General features: G+C 54.0%; 1 protein-coding gene across 2 annotated transcripts in view; it reads right to left on the reverse strand.

The window, feature by feature from the left end:
- The window catches only part of RYR1 (ryanodine receptor 1), a 105,281-nt gene that overhangs the window by 52,062 nt on the left and 34,900 nt on the right, over positions 1-18,319 (reverse strand). For both annotated transcript variants that reach the window (XM_045532097.1, XM_045532098.1), the window contains exons 35-63: positions 17,475-17,744; positions 16,960-17,160; positions 16,503-16,614; positions 15,094-15,240; positions 13,878-14,151; positions 13,081-13,195; positions 12,863-12,995; positions 12,384-12,478; positions 10,983-11,118; positions 10,617-10,803; positions 10,416-10,524; positions 9,877-9,997; positions 9,612-9,781; positions 7,803-8,023; positions 7,624-7,714; positions 6,555-6,695; positions 5,978-6,141; positions 5,787-5,865; positions 5,579-5,668; positions 5,009-5,149; positions 4,566-4,640; positions 4,401-4,476; positions 4,003-4,126; positions 3,540-3,655; positions 1,828-1,895; positions 1,612-1,733; positions 1,127-1,176; positions 687-747; positions 339-577 (exon numbers count right to left, since the gene is read on the reverse strand). In XM_045532097.1, coding sequence (XP_045388053.1) covers positions 339-577; positions 687-747; positions 1,127-1,176; positions 1,612-1,733; positions 1,828-1,895; positions 3,540-3,655; positions 4,003-4,126; positions 4,401-4,476; positions 4,566-4,640; positions 5,009-5,149; positions 5,579-5,668; positions 5,787-5,865; positions 5,978-6,141; positions 6,555-6,695; positions 7,624-7,714; positions 7,803-8,023; positions 9,612-9,781; positions 9,877-9,997; positions 10,416-10,524; positions 10,617-10,803; positions 10,983-11,118; positions 12,384-12,478; positions 12,863-12,995; positions 13,081-13,195; positions 13,878-14,151; positions 15,094-15,240; positions 16,503-16,614; positions 16,960-17,160; positions 17,475-17,744 — 3,928 coding nt within the window. The remainder of the gene's footprint in view (positions 1-338; positions 578-686; positions 748-1,126; positions 1,177-1,611; positions 1,734-1,827; positions 1,896-3,539; positions 3,656-4,002; positions 4,127-4,400; positions 4,477-4,565; positions 4,641-5,008; positions 5,150-5,578; positions 5,669-5,786; positions 5,866-5,977; positions 6,142-6,554; positions 6,696-7,623; positions 7,715-7,802; positions 8,024-9,611; positions 9,782-9,876; positions 9,998-10,415; positions 10,525-10,616; positions 10,804-10,982; positions 11,119-12,383; positions 12,479-12,862; positions 12,996-13,080; positions 13,196-13,877; positions 14,152-15,093; positions 15,241-16,502; positions 16,615-16,959; positions 17,161-17,474; positions 17,745-18,319) is intronic.

Genomic DNA, 18,319 nt, shown 5'->3' on the forward strand with positions numbered 1-18,319 from the left:
AGTGCTGCTTTCTTACTTTTATCAAAAGATTCTAATTTCAAATAAACAGTGAGCTCAGAGCCAGTTCCAAGTTGCACTATTGCTCAGTCCCCGCAGCCCATCAGCCCGACAGCCCAGCTGGACGCCTCCCCCTGGGTGCCTGAGAGAGCCCGCCATGAGTCTGAGTGTGTGGATTTCTTGCTGTAAGCAAAGCATGCAGTCAGCAAATTGGTAGGTAACAGAATGAGTTAATTAGGACATGAGTTCAGCAGATCTAACAAAAGAGGCACCCGAGGATGTGTGGTATTGGCCAAAGTGACTCCCCCACCCCTCCTGCCCTCGGGGTCAGGGGCCCTTACGGATGACGTCGTCTCCGAACTGGTGCTGGGCGATGTGCTGGAAGAGGGTGGTGAGGACTGGCAGCAGTGCCACCGTGGTGTAGGTGAGGTTCTGGCCCACGCCCTTCACCTGGGTGCGTGCCTGCGACACTTTGCCCAGCCGCAGGTTCTCCACCATCTTCTCGATGTCCTCTGAGGCACTCTCGAAGAAGGAGCGGAGGCCAGCCTTCACGATCTCGGGGCCTGACTTCATCACTGTCCTAGGAGGGAGGTGGGGGAACCCCAGTTCTAGAATCTGAGATTTCAGAGAGTCTCATTGGGTGGGGACCCGATGAGCGTGGGAGTGGGTGCCACAGTCCACGGCCCTACCTGGCATCCAGGGAGCGTGCCAGGATGTGAAGACAGTTGACCACAGCCGGAGCGTCTGTCCCTGGGAGAGGAGGAAGGACCAGAGGAAGCAAGGGCTGTGAGGACAGTGGTCATCCCTGGCTAGGTCTGATGCCACCCCACGCCCACCCCTGCCTGGGCTTCCACAGTCCCCTCAACTTCCCCCATCCCAGCCCAGACTCCTCTGAGCTGTCTCTGTCTGGGGATGAGTGCGTCTCTCCCACCGGCCTGGGAGCTCCATGAGGGCAGTGCCCAGGCATCTCGATCACTGCCCTGTCCCCAGGACCACCCAGTCCAGAAGAAGGACACAATGAAGGTTGTTCAAATTAAGATGGACCTGGGAAATATCTCATCAGGTTGGCATTGGTAATGGGGGGAAGAGAGAAGATTCAGAGAAAAGTTCAGGGAGCTGGGCCACTTACCAAAGAGAGAGACTCGGTGGCGGACAAGAGCGGCAAGTTTGCAGAAGAGGCTGAGGAAAGAAGAGGGGGCAGAGGATGGGGGACAGGGGGTGAGGAGGCCAAGAGGGTCAAGGCAGTGGTGCCCCAGTGAGTGGTAGGGACAGAGGTGACAGGGAGAGAGAGGCGAAGACAGAACCAGGAGGGGTGGGGACAGGGCAAAGAGATGCATGAGCAGGAAAGTCACAGGCAGTAACTGGGATGCTGGGGGCAGGGGTGGGGGCACTGCCTTTCTGACAGTGTGACCAACTTGTCCCAGTTTGCCTAAGAGCCCCACGTCCTGGGAAACCCCTCAGTCCCAGGCAAACCGGGATGGTTGGACACTCTAGCTCTTCAATCACCTCTGCACGTAGAGTGGTCAGTGCCCAGCACCCAGCTCAGAGCCCCTAAGGGCCAAAGCTGGGAGTAAGGGGTCCAGGGGGCTGGGTCAGAGGTCACATGTGGCCCACCTGGTGATCATTTCCTTCTCCTTGTTGGAGGCATGGCCACCACTGCCCAGCACTTTGGCCGGCGTGGACAGGAAATAGAGGCAATGGTTGGTGAAGTACTGGTTGATCAAAGGGAGCAGGATCTGGAGATGGGGGGAGGAGAGGAGGGCGCTGGGTGAGGGGTGGAGAGAACCCACTGGTCCCCAGCCCTCTCCAGCTTCTGAGCCCACCTCTCACCTTGGCAAAGAATTTAATCTCCTGTTCATGTGGGGACTTTTCCACTCGTCCACTGCTGACCACAGCCTCTGTAGGGGTGGGCAAACAGGGGTCATGGTGGGTTCAAGGCTGAGGAACCCATGGTGTTCCAATGGGAGGGACTCTGGGGGAAGAGTTAGGAAATGATGGGAGTTAAATTCTTAGTATGAAGTCATCTCTGTTGACTTTGAGATAAACCTTCTCCCCTACCTTTCATCCGATCCCCCTAACTCCTTGATCAAACCCTTCCTAAAGCTGACAGTGGGGAGAACAAACCGGAATGGGTTAAGTCATGGAACATTGGCCTCCTCAACCATCACAAGCTCTTTTCTTTCTCAATTTCAATACCTGGCACTCAGTAAATCTGGGATAAATATGAATGAACCAAATGAAACAAGAAGCCAATATAAACAGACTAGAGTTAATTTTAAAATGGAAATCAATTTCAGACAATACTGGTGATAGTAATAATTAATAATATGAAAATAATAATATTGGCTCTAGTTATTCAATGCTTGCTGTCCCTGGCACTGTAAGAAATGTCATCGGTGCACAGCCACCTCTCAGCGTGGAGGTCTATATAGTCGGTCCCCTTCCCCCATTCAGATGAGGAAACTCAGGTGAAATAACTCACCCCTGGTCACCCAGCAAGTGACAGAGCCATGGCTGGTTATGGTGAGCAGTGCCCCCATATCACAGAAGAGGAAACTGAGGTTCCGAGGGGGAGGAAATTGCCAAGGGGGTGCGCAGCTCATAGGCCCAGCATGCAAACTTTTGGGGCAGATATGTGAGAGTGTAGCCTGCTCTGCCACTCACCTGGAGGGAATTGGGGGGGGGGCCTGGGGATGGCTGTCAAGGGGAATGCTGGGGGTCCCTGGGGGAAACTGGAGGGGATTGTAGGGGCCCCAGATGTAATTCTTAGTGGTATATAAGAGGCATGGGGGGCATCCCAGCAGCCTGTACCTTCAAAATGGACCCCAAATCTGCCCAGTTCTCATCCTTCTCTGCTCCTGCCCCTGCTCCGGCCAAGCCAGAGGGACCCTGTGAATACCTGAGTTGGATCACATCCCTCCCATCTCACTCCGGGTAAAAGACAATGTCTTCACATGGCCTGCAAAGCCCTGCGAGATATGCCCCCGTCACACCTCTGGCCCCCTCCCCCCTCACTGTCCCCCTCCATCACTCTGCCTCAGCCACAGGGCATCTTAATGTTCACACCAGGGACCTCTCAGGGCCTTTGCACTTGCTATTCCTTTGACTGTGGAAGGAACAGATGGCCCCCAGATGTCTGCAGGCTCCTCCCTCCCCTCCTTCATGTCTGGGTTCAGATGTCACATTCTTGCCCTATTTAAAATTACAGCTGGCTCCACAATCCCAATCCCCCTTACTTGGCTCTACTGTTTTCTTCTTCTTATAACACTCATCACCTTATAATATACTAAATGATTTATTTATTATGTTAATTCTCTGAATCCACCACAGGAATGCAGTAGCAGGAGGGCAGGGATCTTTGTCACCTTCGCTGTTGTATCCCTGGCATCTAGAAGTGTCTGGTGCACAGTAGAGGCTCAATAAATATCAGATAAGGGAAGAAGGGAGAAATGCATGAACTGCTTTCCTAGGCGAGTCTGGTCTGCAGAACTGGTTTCCGCAGGTGAGGCGGGCATCAGGATCAGGGAGGGAATTCTCCGTACCCAGGTGGGCGATGAACTCCTGGGAGATGTCCATCCAGCGCAGCAACTGCTGCAAGAAGCCAAAGGCAAACCGCTTCTCGATGGACGATGAGTCCAGCTCCATGTCCTTAAGGCCTCTACGTGGAGATGCAGAGAGGGGTCAGCCCAGGCACAAGCCCACGTTGTTTTCCACCCTTCTGGGTCCACCTGTGCTCCCGCAGGCCCAGCCCCTACTGGCTTCTGCCTCACCGCAGGTCCACGCTCCACTCTGAGCCCGCCCCTGCTCCTCAGGCCCCGCCCCTCAGCCACCTCCCCTCTGGCCCCGCCCCCGCCCAGGGCCCCGCCCCCCTCAGCCTCCTCTCTTCTCTGCCCCCGACCACTCCAGGCCCCGCCTCTCTCAGCCTCCTCTCCCTCTGGCCCCGCCTCCCCCAGCTTTGGCCTGCGGGGGCCCGCCCTGCTCTGGCGGGGCTGCCGGCCTGCGTGCCTAGTGACCGCGTAGCCGTTCATCTGCAGAAATTTCAGCAGCTCCTGGGCCTTCTCTCGATCTCGCGCCTTCTCCTTGGCGGTGAGCGTGTCGTAGGGGACCAGCAGGGGGTGGGTCCCACCACCTGGGGAGACAAAGACCAGAAGTTAGAAGCCCCAGGCCATTCTCACTGCAGTGGTTCCTGCAGTTGAGGGTGTATGCATAATTACAGTAATAAAGATGGAGATAAGAATAACGGAAACCTTGCTGTTATCATTCCCGTTCTACAGACGGAGAAACCGAGTTTCTGGGGGGAAGGCAATGGTTCAAAGTCACAAGATGAAGCCGCGACGCTAAGCTCGGCCCTTGTGACTAGGGAACCGAGGAGAAGGGACCGTGGGGGGGGATGGGGCGCTCACCCTTGGCTTCCAGCTCCTGCTTTTTCTTCCGCCCCCACGTGTTGTGGTAATTTTCCGCCAGTTGTTCTGCCATGGCCTGGGAGTGGATGCAAGGAGTCAAGGCCCAGATTCCAAGGATGCCCCCCAAAGACACCCCTATGCCCCCCAAAAGGATCAGGGTCTCACCTGCAGCTCCCGGGACAGGGTGACTCCGCTAAGGTCGGGGGGCTGGGGGTTGTAGCCTTCTCGTGCATCGTAGGTCTGGAGGGACAAGGGGGGGATGGTGGGGTTCAATGAGCTAGCAGGAAACCCAGGCCAGCCCCTCCTTCAGGCTCCGCTGCCCGTCCCACCCTCCTCCTCCCTCCCCTGGCTCTGCACCCCTCCTCTGTGTCCTCTCCTTAAGGCCCTGTCTCTGAACCACCGCTTCCTTCTCCCCTCAGCCCTTAGCGGTTCTTCAGACCCATGCCCTCTCCTCTCCCAGGTCGCTCGGACTTTTGCACCCCTCTTCTGGCCTCGCTCCTCTGACCCCCTCCATCTTCCTCGCCCCGCTAGCCTCCCCTCGGCTCCACCCTCTCCTGGCCCCGCCCCATCCCTGGTAACCCCGCCCTCTGCCCAGGCCCCGCCTCTACCTGGGCACTTTGTGATATCTTCCGCGTTTTTTTCTTCTCCGTCTTCTCCTCCTCACCCTCCCTGGCCTTCTCTATCGTCCATTCCCAGGCAATCATGGCCTTCAAGGACTCCTTGATGGGCCAGCGGTAAATCTCTTTGTCCTGGGGTGGACAAGAGGGTAGGGTGTTGGTGAAATGGGGCGAGAGGGAGGTGGGGGAAGGAGCACGCCCCTCAACACCACTGGCCTCCACCTCCCAAGAAAGGGAAATCCCTAGCCACACCACGTGGCTAGGAAGCGGCCCCTCCGGATTTGAACACGGGTCTCTCACTCGCTCTGTACCAGAGTCTCCCAAAGACACTCTCATTATCCATGTTACACCAGAGTCTCAGAGAAGTCTTTCTGTAAAGGAATCAAACCTACCCTCGCTGACTCTAATGGAAATAACACTAGGAGAGGCAAAGCCCATGGCCGGGGAGCCCTAACCCACAGATCCACCTAGATGCAAACTGAAGTGTCTCCCTCCTCCCTGAATCCCCAGATGTGAGGATTTCATTTTGACCCTCAGTGTTGGGCCCCAAGGCTTGGTCACCTTCTCTGAAAAGGTCTTGTAGGGCCTCAGCATGGGGTGTGTCTTCAGTTCCTCATCTATGTTCTCTCCGTAGGACCAGTTGTTCTGGATCTAGAGGTGGAGAGGCAGGGTGACAGGTAGGCGGCAGCCTGGGGGACACAGAGGAGGAGGCTGGGGTGGGAAGCTGGGGTCTTGAGGGCTTCTGGGAAGGGAGGACCCTGATGCCAACCTTGTCGAAGGCCCACTTCTCATGTGTGTACTCTGCAAACTTGTTAATGAAGGAGTCCAGCTTCTCTGGGATGATCACACTGTTGGGGGGACAGGGTCAGAGCATAATGGAGCTGGGCCTCCTAACCCCTGAGACCTTCCTCTCATTCTCCCAGCCCCCAAACCTCAGCCGCCTCCTGTCCCCAGCCTCACTTGAGAGTCTCCACAGGCCGGGGATCAAAGTTGCCTTCAGCATCCACTGTGGCCTTTTTCTCTGCCTTGGATGAGTATGACGCGTCCACATAGTCGGGGGGCAACGCCCCGGCGATGGCACACAGACAAGGCATGGCCATGCGGTACAGCTCTGGGTCATACTTCTGGGGATGCCGAGGTGGGGTGGGGTGGGGTTACGAGGTCACTGCAGGCCTTGCTGAGGCTTCAAACCCTGGAGCCCCAGGACCTCAAACTCACAAGCTCTGATCATCAGCCCTCTTCCCTGAGCCCCCAAACTTGAATTACGGTCCCTCTCCCTGAAACCCAAACCCCAGACCCAACTGGACCCTCAAATCACCCACATATTGCCCCTCTGCAAGCCTCCAAACTAGAGGCCCATCCTTTCTTCCATAACCCCCAAACTCAAGCCTCAATCCATAGATTCTCTTAGATCCAAACCTACAGAACTGCCTCCCTCTTGAGCCCCCCAAATTTAGGGATTTCAAATTTTGGGGTTCAAACTTTGGGCCCTGAACCCTCCACACAGGCCCCTTTTGGGGCTCCCTGGTGTCCAGACCTTATGGGCCAGAGAGTCAAAGATGCCCCAGAAGAGTTTACGCGTAAGGTGCAGCTCTTCCTCCGAGGTGACCCCGAAGTTGGCCCAGCCTGTGGGGAGGCAGTAGTACTTCCAACAGCGCTCATAGTGGTTGGTGAGGAGCTGGGTGGAAGCAAGGGAGGGACACAGATGAGAGGGCATAAGCAGATGGCAGGCAAAGGAAGGCCCAGGGAGGCCTGGGGGTGCCAGTGCTTTTAAATTATGAAGGAGGTGTGGGTTATGCAAATAATATGCTAATGAGGGAAGGAATAGTATGTTTATTGAGGAGTGGTCCTGGACAGTTTGTTATGGAAATTTACCATTCTAATTTAACATCAAGATAGGCATTAAACTAGAGCTGGGTTTGTCTGGTATTGCTTTACACAAATAAGCATGCTAATATTAATCCATGGGCAGGGTAGTGTGCAAATGGGCATATGGATGGAGTGATCTGTGCTTATGCAAATTAACATGCCAAATGGAAACATAAGCAGCACTGCATGCAAATATATGGTAATTGGGAAGAGAGCCCCCACCATCCAATATTGCAAATTTGAAATAGAGGCTGATTTAGATGTATTATGCAAAGTAATCTGAGTTGGGGGTATCCCTTTATGCAAAATAGCAAGCAAATAGAAAAGTAGGAGAGATAGTGTGTAAATATTCAGAATAGCTGCGGTACTGTTTATTCAAATAAATGCACTCATTTGAATAGTGTAAGGCTGGTGGTCTGGGCATGAGAATAAACATGCTAATTAGGGAAAATGGTGTGCCCCATGCAAATATATGCTAATCAGGCGGGGGCTGGCTTACTGTTAGACAAATTAAACGCTAATTAGGGAATGTTAGAGACACCAATGACGCAAAGTGAATGTCCTGGGAATCCTAGTATGCAAATAAGGATGCAAAGAGGTTTCCATGGGGACACTGCCCTCACCGGTGCAGGTGACCTGGGAGGGGACAGTGTTGATACAAACGGAGCCCCCTAGGCCGTAGCAAACCAATGGGCGGGTCATGGAAATGAGCCCGTTAAAGGGAGGTTTGCCCTCACCTTGAGCGGCATCTTGGCGAACTCGTTCAGGATGGGCACATCAAACACCAGGCGCCGCAGCAGGTGCTGCAGCATGGACGGGCGGATGTACCTGCGGGAACAGGCGCAGGGAGGTGGCGTCTCACCCGGAGGCCCGTGCAGCCCCGCGCCGCCACCTGCGCCCCTGGGGTCCCCCTCACCTGCAGAGCGCCATCAGGCAGTCCTCGATGACGTCGCGCTGTGCCTTGGTAAGCGAGCGGCCCCGGGACAGGCGGTACACCGTGTGCAGCATGGAGTCCACCATGATGGCGCGGTGCTCGGTTCCCGCGAACAGCGGCGCGCACTTTGTAATGAGCGGCAGCACCGCCAGGCACAGGTAGCGGTTCAGCGCCAACGCCATCTCCGTGGTGCTGAAAGTGGCCTGGGGTACAGGATGGGGACATCAGGCCCGCTGCACACCCCTAGGCTAATGGTCCCAAGCTTCTGATCATTCCCCCCAAAACTGCTTCTCCATGTTTCGGCCTCCCCTTATTACTTTCTACTACCCAAAATTTCAAACACATACAAAAGTCCGGGATCTGATTAACGATATTAATGAACCCCAATACCCAGATGCAGCTGTTCTGCAGACATGTGTATTTCCTCTCTGAACAACATCTTTGTTCCTATAATATTTTCATGTACGCCCCAGCCATGTATCATTTTATCCATACTGAAATATGCAACTCCATTCAGGCAAGTGCTTCTATTTAATAGTCCAGGCTGTTACTACACCTAATAGAATTAACAATCTCATAGTCTCAATGTTCATGATCACTATCTCCAACTGTCTCAACAATTATTTTGCATTTAGCTAGGATGGCTTGGATCAGGGCCCCAGGAAGGTCTACACACTGCCCTTGACTGACAGGTCTCTTAGGGTTTTTTTGTTTTCGGAGACAGGGTCTCGCTCTGTGGCCCAGACCAGAGTGTGGTGTCATCATCATAGCTCACTGCAACCTCAGATTCCTGGGTTCAAGTGACCCTCTTGCCTTAGGCTCCTGAGTAGCTGGGACTGCAGATGCATGCCACCACACTGGGCTTTTTTTTTTTTTTTTTTTTTTTTTTTTCAGTTTTTGTAGAGATGAGGTCTAGCTATGTTGCCCAGGCTGATCTTTAACATCTGGCCTTAAGCGATTCTCCCACCTTGGCCTCCCAGAATGCTAAGATTACAGGCATGAGCCACCATTCCCAGACATCTTTTCATCTATAACTGTCCCTTCTCCTCCCCTTTTTAAAGCTATTTATTTGCTAGAGAAACAGGGTCATTTGTCCTGTTCCTTGTAGGGAACTCCCTACATTTTGGCTTTGCCTGGTAGCTTCCTCAGGGTGTCAGTTAACTTGTTCCTCTGCCTCCTGTATTTCCTATAAACTGCTGGTTACAGATTCAAGCTCCAGTGTTCTTCTTCCCAGCTAATGGCCAGTGGTTATTTCTTCCATCTAGGAAGCACCTGCACTTGACCAGGTTTCACCCATACAGCAGTCACCGCAGCCTCTGCCTCGCCTGCCAGTGATTTGTATAAAGAATTGTCAGCACTCACTGCTGCCTTCATGCCTCGCCCCCTGGGCTCTCTTAAGCCCTCTGCAGTAAGGCTTCTGCCTGCCACCTCACTGAAACTGCTTGTCAAGATTACCAGTGACCACCTGGCTAAACCAGTGGTCAATTCTCAGTCCTCATCTTCCTTGGCTTGTCATCTTGTCATTACAGTTGTTCTGCAGAGGTCAGTGTGTCCATAGTGCTGAACCTTCGCTGAGAGTGATTTCCTGTAACTGAAGGTATTGGAGACACCCACCCACCCTCCGCCAGGACTCAGTTTTTCTTGTTTTTTGTTCTCTATCTCGATGGTGCTGGTGGGGATTATGGTATGTACAGATATCCCAGGAAAATACAAGTGCTGCTGCTGTCCCATGACCCATCTCTTGTCCCTCTGCAGAGGCACGAGGTGGCCAGGCTGGGCGGGGCTGCTCACCGTGTCCAGCGAGGCGGCTGCCCTCATGTCGGGCAGGAACCCCACGTCCAGCACGTGCAGCAAGAAGTCCTGGTTCTCGATGCCATACACACGGTCCAGGAAGAGCACCATGGATGCCTTGTGGTCCGGCACAAAGGACGCAGACATCTTTGGCTGTACCAGAGCCCCCTCTACAGGCAAGGAGGGCAGGGGTCAGGGATGCCCTGAGGACACAGGGGCCCCCTCCCCAGCATCACTCCCTTGCCAAGTCCTACCCACTCCGCACCTTTGCCCAGGGTGGGGATCTGCAGTGGGAGGCTTATGATGCCCACGAGGTCCTCCAGGGGCACGAGGGAGCGGAGGATGGCGCGGATGCGCAGGGCCTCGCCTTTGCCGGCTTGGATTAGCTGGAGGAGGGGGACGCACCATCAGGCACCTGTGCCCCATTTAATGACTGCTCTGTTCCATCCCTGCCTGGCACAATGGCAGGTAGAGCAGGCCTCCTTTGCAAGGGGCTAACTCTAGAATTTCCAGCCCCAACCCTTCTGCCAGTGCCCATGCATCCCACCCGGCCCTTCTGCCTGTGTCCCCATCCCAGCTGACCCCTCTGGGCTATCACTGTCTGTCTCCCCGACTGGACTGGGAGCTCTGTGAGACTGGGGCCTGGGGAAGTCTTGGTCACTGTCATGTCCCCAGCATTGCCTAGCCCAAGACCACCCACGCATTGAGAGCCCAATCAATGCCGCTGAATGCCTGAATGGAGGGGTCAAGGCCGGCCACACAGGCCCCCCCATCGCCATCCCGCCCTGGCCTTCCAGGTCTCACATGCATCTCTGGCGCGCAGCGTCCAAGCAGGTCGATCAAGGCGGCATAGAAGGACATGATGGCGTGTCCCAGGTGCACCCGGTTTTCTTCAGGGGGCTCTTCGCCGAAGCTGTAGGAGAAGGTGGGTGTCATGGGAGAGGCAGCAAGCAGCATGGGGAAGGAGGGCAGGTCGCACTACCGAGTAGGGACCAGGAGACTCACTGCTCACGCCGCCGGTCCCTGCGGACGCCTGGGCCATCCCGCGCCGGGTCCTCAGAGATGCGGATGGCCTCTTCGATGGCAGCCAGCAGCCCCGAGCCGCCCTCGCCGCGCAGGGCAGGCCCGAAGCACTCGGGCTTGCGGATGAGCAGCCGCACCACCACGTTGGCGTTCTCCTCCACGCTCTCGCCTGGCCACCGGGCGGGTGGGGAGGTCTCATGAGCCACGCACAGGGACCCTCCCCACGCAGCCCCAGGCCAACGCCTCAAGGGGTGATGCCAGGCCTGTGACTCAAGGTGTGGACTGTCACCGAGGATGGCTTTGGCCGGTGACCGCACACCTCCCACCCTGCCGCTGCCATCTCCTCACCGTTGACGAAGACGGCGAAGCGCAGGAAGTCCAGGTAGCGCTCACTGCCACAGGGGTTCCAGCCAATGTCCGGGTACCCTTTGGCGAGGAGCATGGGGCAGCTTTGGAGGCCACAGCCTGCCAGATAGGACACGACCTGGGGGCAGGAGAGGGCTCAGCCAGAGACCGGGCCCACCCTGTCCCTCCCCGGGGCTCAGAGCTCAGCCCAGCCCCGCAGCTCCTTGGTCCCATTCATCCCTGGCTGCCTCGGTAGCTAGTCCTGGTCCCATCCACCCTTGTCTCCCACCTGGACAGCCCCTCCCTGGGCATCCTGTCCTTCTCCCTGCCCTCAGTCTGCTTCCCGCATGCAGCCAGAGGGACTGTGTGAACATCTGAGTCATGTCACACCCCTCCTCTGCTCGGAACCCTGTGACTTCTCTAACTTGGGATAAAAGTCAGAGTCCTCGCCACATGACCTGCCTGTCACCTCCTTCCATCACCCTCACTGCCTCTGCTCCAACCACACTGGTCTCTCTGCCGTTTCTCCAACTCACAAGGTTCACTCCAGCCTCAGGGCCTTTGCACCGGCTGTTCCCTCTGCCTGCAATGCCCTTCCCCCAGATGACATCTGGCCCCTCACCTCCTCCTGCGCTTTACTCAAAAATGTCATTTTCTCAATGAGACCTAAACTCAGACACCCTCCTGACACCTGATCTTTCCTCTGCTCATGGTTTTCCTCCTTAGCACTTGTCACTAGGGAACACACTATATATTTTATTTATTCACTTTGTTTTTTACCCATTCCCTCAACTAGAATGTCACCCACTCGAAGACAGGGATTTTTGGCCATCATACTGCCACTGCCTTGCACAGGTCCTAACACGTGGTGGGTGCGAATAAATATTTATTAAATGAATGGTGCTGTAATAGCAGCTAACCGTTATTGCGTGCTGTTTTATATGCGCTTTCCTGGATTAACTCATTTAATCCTCAAAACAACTCTATGAAATCATTTCTATTACTATATTCATTGTACAGATGAGGTGACAGAGGCGTGGAGACCCTAAATCCCTTGTCCAAGGCCACACAGCAAGGGAGTGGGGGGAGAGGAACCTAAGTCACTGAACTCCAGAGCCTACATATGTCACCACTGCACAAGAAGTGGAGGCACAGAGGGCTGCAAAACGTGCCCAGGCCACCCAGCTGGGAAGCACAGAGCACGGATCTGCACCCAGCCATGAAGCGCCCATGAACAAGCAACTGGGTGCTGTTCCCTCCCTGCAAATTTTTCTCCTACTGATTTGGCCTGGACCGTCCAGAATTACCCCCAGAATGGGTCCAGAATCAGCAGGTGCCCCAAGCACACAGGTAGGGGCCAGGCCTCCTCCCTCAGCCCGGGGTACCAACCCCCACCCTGCACACCTTTTCCAGGTCCTGTTCCTGCAATGCCAAAGCCAGCTCATTGTTGTCAATGACAGAGGCGGCAGCCACATCCAGGGGCGTGGAGCCCTGCATGCCTGCGGGACCAAGAGGTGGTAAGAATGTCACTCCTGTTTCCTCCTTTGGGAAGCCCTCCCTGATCACCCCTTTTCCAGCCTCGGTCAGGTGCCTAGTCTGGTCTGTATTTGCTCATCCCAGCCCTGACCACTCTGGGCTGTCACTTTCTGACATAGGTCAGTCTTCCCCACTGCGCTGTGAGCCCAGTGAGGGCCAGGCAGGGCTGTCTGGGTCACTACTATGTCCCCAGCTTTATTCATTACAGGGCCAGACCCATGGTGGGTTGAGAGTGAGTGCTTGTTGAATGACTGAATGAACGAGTGAACCGGAGGAGAGTGGGCAGGCCTGGATGGGGTGCCAGGAGTGGGTCCTGGGGCTCAGCCCCTGTGCTCAGGGGCTCTTACCCAGGCCGATGCCGCTGTTCTCCAGCAGGTAGCTCAGGTGGTCAAACATGGAGCGCTGGTTCTGCCGGCTGATGCGGCAGAAATAGCAGAGGAAGCGGCAGCAGCTTGTCACCATCTTGGGGAAGCGGATCTCCTGGGGCAGGCAGGGTGGGCCGGTGGTCAGTGCCTGCCCTCTGTGGCACCCTCCCCAGAGCTCCCTGGCCCACCCAGGCCCTTACCTTGGATTCGCCACCCCCGAGGACGTTCACCATGACCTGCATGACTGTCTCGTGCATGCCCAGTGCCCTCATCAGGTTCGGGTGTTGGTAGAAGACTTTGTTGTTCATGATGTTCCTGTGGCCAGGTGGAGGGCATGGAGTCACCAGGGGCCGGGGAGGGGGGCCAAGTCCAGGGAGAGCCATCACTACCACCTCGAGAGCAGTTAGCATCTGCTGACCTCTCGCCCTGTGCCTGGCACCACCCCCTTTATAGATCCCAACTCTTCCCATCTTTATGGCCACTCTGGGAGCAGAAACTAAGGCTGTCCCTATTTCACAGATAAGGAGACTGAGGCACAGATCCAAGGTAGCTCCCCGAGGGTGCAGATCTTTGTCATGTTGCCCATTGTAGCCCCAAGTGCCTAGGAAGGTGCTTACTACATGTTTGATGTGTGAATGAGACACCTTTGACCCTGAGTACTCAATAGTACCACTACTATTATTACTCGCGTGAGCTCACTGAAGCCACAGGGTATGGGTGGCTCCTCCCCATTTTACTGAAGGGGAAACTGAAGCTCTAAAAGGGTAAATTTTGTGCCAAGAGTCACACGATGAGTCAAAGCTGTCACCACAGAGGGTGGAGGTAAAGGAAGGGGACATCATCCAGGGAGAGGACTAGCCACTGGGCGACAGAGCATGTCACCCCAAGGATGGGCCAGAAGTTGGGGGAAGGAGACATTATTGTACAGAGGACATCACCCCGTGGACAGGCTGGAGCCACCTCCATGGGACATGTGAAGGCAGGGGCTGGGGCTCACCCGATGCTCTGGATCATGAGGTTCTCCTCCTGGGGGCCCATCTGCACGATGAGCAGCGAGCGGATCTGGCCCAGGCACTCGAGCAGGCTCATGGTGTCCTCCATGGAGGACGGCGAGATGGTGTAGGCCCGCGGCAGGGCTCGCAGCAGCTCGCCCAGCCCATCGTACTGCCGGTGCAGGAGGCTGAACATGGCCCGCACCAGCTCGGGGCTCTGCACGAAGTCCTCCTGGGCCCAGCGCACCACCGTGTGGGACACCAGCTCCTGCAGGGACCCTGCAGAGGGGACACAAGGGTCAGAACACTGTGCCAGGGCAGAACAGCACATGGGGCCTTGAGCCAGAACGATACGGAAGGGGCCCCTTGTTCCATGAGTTTTCCCAGCTATTAACCATCCCCACCCTCCGCCTGCACGAGCGGGCAGTTTCTGGAAGACTTTTTTCTACTGCCCCAAGAATCTCCTGTTCCCTCCACCCTAATGTCCAGACCACAAGGGCTCCCTCCAAGTCTCAAGAGGAAAAATAATAAACTGTGTAACTGCAAAACACCAGGGTGCTGTCAGAAGCACTCACATGCACCTTTGAAAGCACAAGTGACAATTCCATTTGTTCTATAAAAATACTGCCAACTTTTCACCAAGAGAGACCATAGACACAAAGTAAAACTGCGAGGACTCTCATTTCAAAATGATGACAAAATAACTCTGTGTTTTATTCTCCCTGGTGACCTCCCAGGAACTCACCCCCCCTACACCCAGCATCTATTTATCTGTCTATGTCTCCTTCTCTCCCAACCTTTTCCTCCTTCCCAGAATGTCTGGGGACAGAAAAGAGACATCTCCCATGTCTCAGGGTCAGGAGAAACCACCCTGCACTGACATTGAATGATCGTGTCCATGCAGGACCTGTGACATGTTGATCGTTCTTTCCTTCCAGCGGCCCTAACTAATCTGGCCTTGTCACTTCCCTGTCCTCTTCTCTCACCACTCTAGGCTCCAAATGCACCAAGCATGTCCCTGCCTCAGGGCCTTTGCACTGACTGTTCCCTTTGTACCAATCATCCTTCCCCAGGTCTTTGCACACCTCACTCCCTCACTCTGACCCCCCTGCCCTCCTTCCTGCCTAGCTGCCTGTCCTTGCATCCCTCCTCATGGCCTGCTTGGGACATAGAAGCTCCCCAGCACAGGGCAGCCCACCACCCCCATCCCCTCATCCTCACGGGGGTGGCTCTCCTCAGCTGGGGGCTCCTCCTCAGGCTTCTCCTCCTCCTTCTTCACCAGCCGCACTTTCTCCAACAGGCTCATTAGGCGGCTTCCCAGGGTGGTCTCTTCCTCTGGTTCCTCCTCCTCTCCCCCCAGCTGAATTCCTGCAAGTGGTCAAGAAGGAAGGGAGTGTCATTCATCTGTTTGCCTATTCACCTGTTCAATCATTCACGCATGCATGCATTTATGGAGTTTTTCATTTCTTTTTTTTTTTTTTGAGATGGGATCTCACTATGTTGCCCAGGTTGGTCTTGAACTCCTGACTCAAGCAACCCTCCTGCCTCAGCCTCCTGAGTAGCTGAGATTATAGGAGTGTGCCACCATATTTCTTTGTATATTCATATCTTTGCTCATTTATTTATCTTGTGAAACATTTGCCTTTTAAATCAGCTATTGCAAATATATTTAAAGAACTAAAGGAAACCAAGTCTGAAGAATTAAAGATAAGTAAAATGATAGTGTCTCACTCAGTAGAGAATATTAACAAACAGGTAGATTATATGAAAAAGGCCCATATAGAAATTCTGGAGTTGAAAAATACAATAACTGAAATAAAAAGTCAGTAGAGAGGTTCAATACAATATTTGATCTGGTAGAAGAAACAATCAGTGAATTCGAAGATAGGACATAGGGATTATCCAGTCTTGAAGCACAGAAAAATGGAAGAATGAGGAAAAATGAAAGAGAGCCTCAGAGACCTGTGGGATGCCACCAAGCATACCAATAGATTCATATGAAAGTCCCAGAAGGAGAGGAGAGAAAGAGGCAGAAAAGTATTTGAAGAAATAATTGCCAAAATCATCCCAACTTTGATAAAAAGTATTAATCTACCCATCTAAGAAACTCAACAAACTCCAAATAGGATAAATTTAAAGAGCTCCACATAGGGACACATCGTACTCTGTTGAAAGGCAACAACAAAGAGAAAATCTTGAAAGTCAACCAGGGGAAAATGACTCATCATGTCCTAGGGAATCTCAATAAGGCTATCAGGTGACGTCTCATCAGAAACCACAGAGGTCATCTACCCGTCCTTCCAGCCAGCCAGCCACTTCTCCACCCAACTGTCAACCATGCATCTATCCAGCCAGCCATCTTTTATTCACTCTTCTCTTTCTTTATTTGTCCATCCTTCTATCCATCCATTCACACACCCATCCGTTTACCTGTCTGTAGCCATCCATCCAAATGCCCACATAAACATATCCTTCCACTAGTCATCAATCTGCTCCCTATACATTCATTCAACCAATAGTTACATAGCACCAATGCCATAGAGGTTTAAGGTCAGGAAATCTTAGGGAAACTTCAGGAGAGGTTCCAAGAGAAAGTCTTGGGGGCGGGCTCTCTGATCCCCTCTCCTTACCACAATGCAGCAGCAGGTCTTGATGAAAGTCCAGCAAATCCTGCCGAAGCTCTTCAGGGAGAGGACAGTCTTCCTCCTCTGGACCATCTTTGAAGTGCAGTAGCATGTTGATCTAGGGCAAGGTCAAAGGTTAGAATGAAGGTCTGAGACCCCAGCGCAGGAACTCTGAGGTCAGGGATCAACGATCCAATTGTATTAAATAAGTCCCCAAGGTCTGAGTCAAAGTGTGACTTAAGGAAGAGCATCTGGGAGACAAGGGCAGAAATTTGAAAGGGGTCAGGGTCAGTCTGAGCTGACTCAGAGGTCAGGGTGGTTCAGAGAGAGGTATGAGAGTAAGAGGTAATTATATCACCAGTGTCGAGGGTCAAGCATGGGTTTGGAAGTTGAGGCCCAGCAGAGATCAGAGTCAGGAGAGACGCTGAGGTTGGGATTTGGCCGGTAAGACCGCCACAGTCACCTGCTCCTGGGGCGGGGAGCGGAACTCGCGCGTGCGTCTGGCGGTCTCGGCGGCAGACATGGTGAAGGCTTTCATGAGCAGGCCGTAGCGGCTCCGCTGGTTGTCCTGGAGCTTGTCCACATAGCGCTCTGCGAAGGCTGCCAGGGACTCCACGCGGTGCTGCAGCTCTTGGTCACAGAAATACTCCAGCAGGTGGCACATCTGAGGAAGGACAGCCATGCAGTAGGAGGGATGAAGGGGAGTCCATTGGGACTGCCTCAAAACTTTTTTTTGCTTTCTCTCCCCTCCTGGTGGCCTTGCCAGGTCCAGCCACCATCATCTCCTGCTGGAATCCTTAAGCCAGCCTCCTGCACGGTCTCATCCCACACGGAAACCAGAGAGATCATTCCAAGCCAGCATCGCCCCCTGCGTTCTGCATTTCCACCACCACCCACCGCCTCAGGGCAAAGTCCAGACTTGTGCCCCACCAGACCCGGTGACTCCCAGCCTGGAGAACAGGAAGGAGTAAAACCCACCTGCAGCTTCACCGACTCCGGCAGCTTCATCTGGAGCAGCCCCTCCTCCAAGCCTTCTTCTTTTTCCCCTTCTGCTGCCTCCTCTTCCTCTTTTTCCTCATCTTCCTTCTCCTGTGCCTCTTCCTCCTCATCCTCCTCCTTCTCCTCCTCATCCTCCTCTTCTTCCTCCTCTTCTTCTTCCTCCCCCTCCTCTTCTTCCTCAGTGAACACTTCGGGCTCAATCATCTTCAAGATCTGTTTCACATCCTCATCGCCAAAGACGCCCATCACCTACAGGACAAAGTCTGGGTCCTTCACTGTGGTCCTTCAAATAGCCATTGGGGTGGGGTGGGGGAATGGTTGGCTGCATGCATGGCTGGAAAGATTTGTGCATGAAAAGTTGGATAGATGGATGTATGGATGAATGGTTAGATAGGCATATGAATAGAAGGGTACATGAAACAAGGGATGGATAGAAGGATGGAGAATGGATGGATGGGTGGATGAATGGGTGTAGATGGCTGGATGGATTTGTGGGTAAGTGGATGGGTGTACATACATATGGATGGAGAGATGCACAGATGATGAAAAGGTAGGTGGAAAATGGAGGAATGGGTGGATCTGTGGATGGTTGTATGGATGGATGCACAGGTAGAAAGATGATTATTAGATATATGGAAGGAAAGACAGATCAATCAATAAATGAGTAGGTGGATAGACGAATACATGGAATGGTGGATGGACTGATGTATGAATGAATGGAAGGCTGAGTGGGCAAATAGACTGAAAGTTGCATGGATGGATACATGAATGGATGGATGGATATGTGGGTGGAGAACAGAAGGACAGAAAGATGGATGGGCTTG

The sequence above is a fragment of the Lemur catta genome, chromosome 19 (genome assembly GCF_020740605.2).
Source record: "Lemur catta isolate mLemCat1 chromosome 19, mLemCat1.pri, whole genome shotgun sequence".
NCBI lineage: Eukaryota > Metazoa > Chordata > Mammalia > Primates > Lemuridae > Lemur > Lemur catta.